General features: G+C 42.9%; 1 protein-coding gene across 2 annotated transcripts in view; it reads right to left on the bottom strand.

Annotated features, from left to right (window-relative positions):
- The window catches only part of COL17A1 (collagen type XVII alpha 1 chain), a 64276-nt gene that overhangs the window by 14982 nt on the left and 42568 nt on the right, over window positions 1-6726 (bottom strand). For both annotated transcript variants that reach the window (XM_019502770.1, XM_019502769.1), the window contains 7 exons: window positions 6370-6441; window positions 6014-6040; window positions 3947-3982; window positions 3384-3419; window positions 3063-3143; window positions 2162-2197; window positions 1414-1485 (listed from right to left, as the gene is read on the bottom strand). In XM_019502770.1, the coding sequence (XP_019358315.1) occupies window positions 1414-1485; window positions 2162-2197; window positions 3063-3143; window positions 3384-3419; window positions 3947-3982; window positions 6014-6040; window positions 6370-6441 (360 nt within the window). The remainder of the gene's footprint in view (window positions 1-1413; window positions 1486-2161; window positions 2198-3062; window positions 3144-3383; window positions 3420-3946; window positions 3983-6013; window positions 6041-6369; window positions 6442-6726) is intronic.

A 6726-nucleotide genomic window follows, 5' to 3' on the forward strand; every position in this document is an offset into this window, starting at 1 on the left:
ACAAGATTCGGAGAGGACAAGGTTGGGACTAGGCCTGGCTGGTGTCCTGTGTGGAGAACATAGCACAGAGGCCAGTGCTGGAGGGCTGGAGTGGACAAGATTGCCAGGTGGGAAACAGTCTCTGACAAAAGTGGAGGAATCTGGGAGGAGCAAATGAGGTTGGGGTCATGGGAGGCTTTTCCAGGAAATAAATTATTTTTTCAAGGGGGTGAATTTTTTAATAAGATGATCAGGAAGCCACTCTCTGATGAAACTAGGCCTTGCAGAGTCTTGATTAGAGCAGGACCTCAGCCTCAAAGCTCAGACACAAATCCAAAGCCAGGAGTGTTCAGATATCCAGGCCTGTGGCTCAGCCCATGTGAAAGAGCTAGAACTTGGCACCTGTTCTGTTTCAGACACAAATTCCTCCAGATGTAGTATTTACACAAGGGAAATTTGGTCAGGACCACTTGTCGTTTCAATCCGTCTCTGGTCAGGGTTGCAGATACAATTACAAAATCTTGTCAGAGTAGAGAAGAACAATCCAGTAACTGTTATAAATCGGTGCAGTGGATGTTTTCTATTACAGAAAGCAAGGTGACTTTTTTTTTTTCAAGGCATACTGTCAAATTGCTCCCTCCTTGTTCTGCCATTTCTGCCTTGAAAGACATTTCTTTTTCTCCTGTGTTGCTTTCTAATAACTTGGAGGTGCTGGCTCTCTCCCCTCCACCAAAATTACATGGCATTTTAAGGGGTTACTTCTTTTTCAGGTGATTTAGCAGCACTGTTGCTATTAGTACAGTGATGATGCTCTAAACAGGCAGTGATGCCACCTAATTGACAGCTCAGTGGACAAGGACAGAAGAGACCTGTGTTCTATTCCCAGCTTTGATACTGGGTGACTTGAGTAAGTCAGTTTCCCCTTCTGTGATAATGGAAGTGGCCTCTGTTATAAAGTGCTTTGAGATCTTCTGATTAAAAGTGAGGTATAAAACAGACAGGTGACATCATCATTATGCAGATGCTGTGATCCTCAGCTAACACATATGCACACTTGTCCTATAACAGGTGTGTCAGATGTATGGTCTATGGCTGGATCCAGCCCACAGGGCTTCTAGAGGGGCTGAGAATTTGGGGGAAGGGTCTGCCCCCAAAATTTGAGCTACAGAGCCCCTTTGGGGAATGATGTTGCCGGTGGAGCAAGCAAGAGCTGCACTAACCCCTGTGGTGGCTGCTGCTGCTGCTGCTCCTTCCACTGCCACCCTGCCCAGATCCAGGCTAGGTGCCTGGTGAGTCTGACACTTCTGCTCTACATCATTCTGAGATAAGACATCTTAAGCTGAAGGAGATGTTCCACTGGTTGTTAGTGAGACTTGCAACACGTCTTATCTCCTCAAGCTTCAAACACAGGACTGAAAAAGCAGCTCTTCTTACCTTGAGATGCAACTTCTGCTTTGATAGTTTCCACAATGGTTTCACTTGTGAATCCTGCCTCACCACGTGGACCTGTGTTGGGAACAGAGAGAGAGTGGGTTATTTAGCTGATAAAAGGTGGGCAGTGTCTCATTAGAGGCCTGTAGGACTGTTGGCTAGTGAGCCAAGCTTTAAATTCCCATCTGAGATGGAATCAGGTTTCATCTTCTATTATGAATCATAAATAGACTGGGTCACACAAGCTGAGTCCTTGATGTATATTTGTCCAAATCTGGACATTACTGTACAGTTTCCCACTGTCTTCAATCTCAGTTCATGGCCTGTCTGTGTTTCCCACCCTATTGTACCACAAGCCCTCTAAATCAAGACCAAGTTTCATGTAACAGAAAACCAGCTCTGGCTGTCAGGTGTGACTACACCTATTCCCTACCTAAAATAATAACAGAAGTATCTACAGCTATAGCTTTCACATGGAATGGCTGTTCCTCAGCCCCTTTATTCTAGGGAGAGAAAATGAAAAAATGGGAATTCCTTTACACAAAAAAAAAAAAAAATCAATTAGAGCTGAGCATACAGCAAAACTGAGACAAACTGAAGAGATATGCACACGAATAGAAAGAAACTAGGCAAGAGGCAAAGATACAAGGAGAGAAGAAGAGAAGAAGAGAGATCTTTTTGAAAAGGAGGATGCTAGTGAATTCAGTTCATAGAGAGGTAGACAGAGGGCTAAGCAGGCTGTACACCGTACCTTGCTGTCCAGGGAGACCAGCTGGTCCAGCAGGACCTGGTTTTAAAGGGAAAACAAAAAGCAGTAGCATTAGATTTCTCTGGCTGTATTTTACAGTGGCAGGCAAGAATCAATAGCTCTTTTAAAGAGCTGAGAACATCAAATACTATATTTTCTGCACAAGTAAATTAAACCATGATGGGATGCAAATTAGTCAACATTTTATGCATTAGTAGAGGTCCAAGAGAAACAGTTTGCAGCCCGTCACCTGGCAAATAAAGAGCTTATCCAGTTGAAAAGGGAAGCAGCCACACTAGTACTGAGGACAATAAAAAGACCATAGGCTTGATTCTTTTCTCACTTCCCCTGGTGTAGTTCAGGATTAATGCCACTGAAGCCAAAGAGGTAAAGATTTGGGGAAAGGATGTGACATGAGAATTTGCTGGTGGGAGGGATCTATATTGGGAATGACTAGAAGAAGGTTAAGAAGAACTTGGGTCTGGGGCTGAGTTGGTGTGAAGCTGGGGTTTGGATTTGAAAGCTGCCAAGGTTGACATTTCTCTTGCCTTGAGATCAACTCCACCCCCAGTCAGGACAGGAGCATAACCCTCCCCTCCTGTTTTGGGCTCCGAAACAAAGCTGTGGGGATTGAATCAGGTACTCTCACTCTCCTGAAATGGAAAGAGGTTTACCTAGTGCCCAAAGAAGCAGCAAGTTCCTATTCTGTTTTGTGCTCCTTTTTCCACAGGGGTAATTGTGGATGGGTCGAATTTTACATCGAACTACTTACGTTTTTTGCAAGTCAAGTACTAGGTCTTCCCCAGTATTTCAAACCACCTCAAGCACAGTTCATGATAAATAATGATGAGCACAGATGCAGGTTACATGTAGGAACTGTAATGAAGGAACTAGGTTTCCTTACCTGGGGCACCTGGTGGGCCTTGGGGTCCAGCTGGGCCTGGAGGCCCTGGGGCGCCAGGAAGGGCAATAGTTGAGGAATCCCCTGAAATGCAAACACAGACTGTTTGTAACAGAAGAGGAGTGAATGTGCACAGCATTCTGTTTGTAATGGATATTTTTTACTAGCTGCACGGTAGGTATGCTCACAAGAGACTTCCAAGATAAAAGCACATGGAGACCTGGCACAGTACCCGGAAACATGAATTTAGGAGGAATAATACAAGCTGAAGAAAAACATCAAAAATTGGCACTGCCTGCCATCACGTCACAGTACAGTACGTACCTCCATTGATAATTCTGCCTGGAGCTCCAGGTTCACCTAGGAGAGAGAGAGAGAGAAGAGAAAAGCTTATTTCTTCAGGGGAACAATTAATAGATCAATAAAACAGTTTTAATTTGCTTTTAAAGACTTTGGTTTCTATCCTCATTTCCCTTGATCCCTTGATAGAATAATTATATGCACAGGAGGCCATTTGGGGAAGAAAGTCAGAAAGAGAGAACTCAGTTAACTCAGTAATATTCTCTAATCAACTTTTGGAATGAGATAGAATAGTCAGTCAGCCCAATACTGATCATACAGATATGTGCACAAGTAGCACTGAAGTCACCAGGGCTTGTGCTCTTGTATCTCAGAGCAGAGGTAGGTCTAATAAGCACATTTCAGAGCAGGCTTTGCAGTGAGAAGAGCCTGTTTTTTATTTTCCCAGGAAAATTTTGTTATAGTTTTGTTTCTTTTTGGAAACCACTAGGTGCCACTGTTGATCCAGGTACTGTTCATCAGAGAAGAAAATAGTCACCAATGAGAAGTGCAGGATAAGGGAATCTGTGATTAAAATCCTGACCTACCTTTAGTTCCTGGTTGACCTGGGTTGCCTGGAAGGCCTGATAGGAATCATAGAAACAATTCAAAATTATTAGTGTGGGGACTTTTTTTAACCAGATGCTTCAGTGAATTTTAACTATGGGTTAGTGGGCAAAACTTCCCATTTGAGTCACTAGATCCAAATGTTTATTTTCCTGTAACTGATATTTAAAAAAATAAATAAGTTCCTTCTGTTGACTGCAGTTCCTTTGCTTTCCCAGAACAGGGTTGCCAACTATCAGTAAATTTACAGAATGGCAGTAAAAAAATCAGGCTAAAAATAGTTTGTCAGTAAAGTCCAAAAAACCCTTTAGCCATCAGTAAAAATATAAGCAGCTGCTGCTTTACTGAAACTTTGACAGAGAACAGTAGCATTACCTGGTACCTGAGCAGGTGCACAGCACTCTGAAGGGAGCACTGTCTCAGTCATGTGCTGCTGCAGCATCCCAGGCTGCCTCTAAAACTGCTGGGTAGCAGGTAGGCTTCTTTGGGGGTGCATGCTGGGACAGTGGGAAATGGGACCACCAGAGTTATGGCCCAGGGGTTGGCTGGGGAGACAGCATGGTTCAGAGTGCAGTCAGAGACACTGAGGTGTAGGGATGAGTAGAGGACCTCTGGCCGGGAGCAGGGAGTAACACAGCATAAAACTATCGCTGCAATCAAGCAGGGCTGCCAACCCAAGAAAAAAACCTTTTTACTTACAATCAAGCTCTTTTATTTTTCACTAAGGTTGATGTTAAATCCCTAAATTTGAACCCACCCCTTCTAACTGGGGCCTGGCAGAAAAGCTGCATTATGTAAGACATATATTAGTAAAAATGTATCAGCAAAAAGTTTGGCGGTCAGTAAAAAGTTTGCAGATTGTGAGTGAAAAAAGAGTCTTGGGTTGATAATCCTATCCTGAATACCAATGTGAGAAAGTCATAGGGTATCATGTTGCTGCTGGAAAACCCTACATTACTACTAATGAGTAAAAGGACAGGTCAGTTATGCACAAGGAGCTGGAACACATTCTCTGTAACAAGCAGTAGGATTTCTAGAAGCCCACTGGGACTTGTTGTTGTGCTCAGGTGTCAGGTACAATGACTATCTCAAAACCCACTTGAGATTCAGATACCTGTATGTTACCAGACTGGAAATCCTATTCTGACTTAACGAAAGGGAAAGTTCCAGGAATTTTTTGAACTGCATTCATTAAAAATATATTGTCTATCATTCTCAATGCATATCCTTTATTTACGTAGCACAAATCAATTCAATTGTTTTCCAAATCTTTCTCCCCTTCAGCAAATCAAGTGAGTCCTTAGCTTACCATAGTTTGCTTTACTTACTGGGCCACATTACCTCCTTGACACCACCTAGCCTTATCATTATAACAGTTGTTTTCTAAAACAGAATAAGTGAACTAAGTGCAGGTTGAACTTTCTTTGCTGAAAGCCCTGGAGTTTAATGTTCTTTGTTTATTCATAGGACATCTGTATTATTGGCACCCCTTGGCTGGAAATACCAACAGCGGGGCCAGGCAGAGACATTTGGAGGGTGGTTTGTTGATATAGACACAAAGTTGTAAGGAATTAGGCTCAAATAATAAATATATTTTGCAAAGGCTACTGGACAGGCATGACATGGCAGACAGTTTCAGTCTGTAAACACCTCAGATGGATTAGGATTATAACCTTTGGCAGAAGATACTCCAGCCCTGTGAGATATCCTTCATTTGCTCCATGTTTGGAGGCTGGGACTGCTAACAGGCTGCTAAGGAGGTTAAAAAAGTTGTGGCCCTCATGAAGGTAGCAAACATTTAAAAGCTGGATTTCTGGTTCAACTAATGAAGTATCTACATTAAAATGAAAAACGAGATCAACTGAATGGTACTAACTTCATCAGAGAATCTCTGTAATGTATGGATAAGTGTTACCAGCTTGATGGGTCCACTCCATTTAGTATCTCAGACACATATGAGGAAAATCATCTTACAAATCTGAGGCCAAGAGAAAGGTCAAGGCACTACAGCGTGTTAATGAAAGTCTGCCAATGGCAAAATAACTTACCTGGAGGTCCTGGAGGTCCTGTAAGACCTAGGAAAATAAAGACAAACATTTTAAAGGATTTGGAAAATTTTCTGTGTGGAAAACAATCATTCTGTTTAAAATTTTGGGTGAGGTCTTCAGCTGGTGTGAATCAACACAGCATGACTGAGGTCAGCTGAACACTGGTTTAAATCAGGTTTAGGTCTGTGTATGTGGTTCAGGGCCCTGTGTCCAAATATCTTTGCATGATGTAAAGATGCCTTAGCATGAACAGCTGGCACAGGTCTCTGAAGAACTGCCCAGCAGGCAGTATCCAGACAACTTGCTGACAATGAACAGCTGTGCTCCTTACCTAACAGAAGGTATTTTTCCCTTACCTGGCTGTCCTGAATCTCCAGGGGGTCCAGGTGGGCCTCGTATTCCTGGCAATCCCATGAGACCTTGTTCACCTAGAGACAGTTACCGATACAGCACAGAAACATTTCAGCTTCGGGAAGTGCACTAACCATTTATATTATAAGCATCATCAGTATGAACTGAACCACCTTTTTGAGCATAGGTGCCAAACACAAAGGGGCAGGTCTACAGACACACTGGGCAAGAATTTCCATTCTTCCATACCCAAATAATCCATATTTGGAGAAAAGCCTCCAAGTTTGATGATGTCCAGGAGGTGGCTTAAGGTTTATCTGTTTGTTTAGGCTCTTGCCTGAAATATGGAGGTAGGGAGGGTC

The sequence above is a fragment of the Gavialis gangeticus genome, unplaced genomic scaffold (assembly GCF_001723915.1).
Source record: "Gavialis gangeticus isolate Ggan-Ray unplaced genomic scaffold, GavGan_comp1, whole genome shotgun sequence".
Taxonomy (NCBI): domain Eukaryota; kingdom Metazoa; phylum Chordata; order Crocodylia; family Gavialidae; genus Gavialis; species Gavialis gangeticus.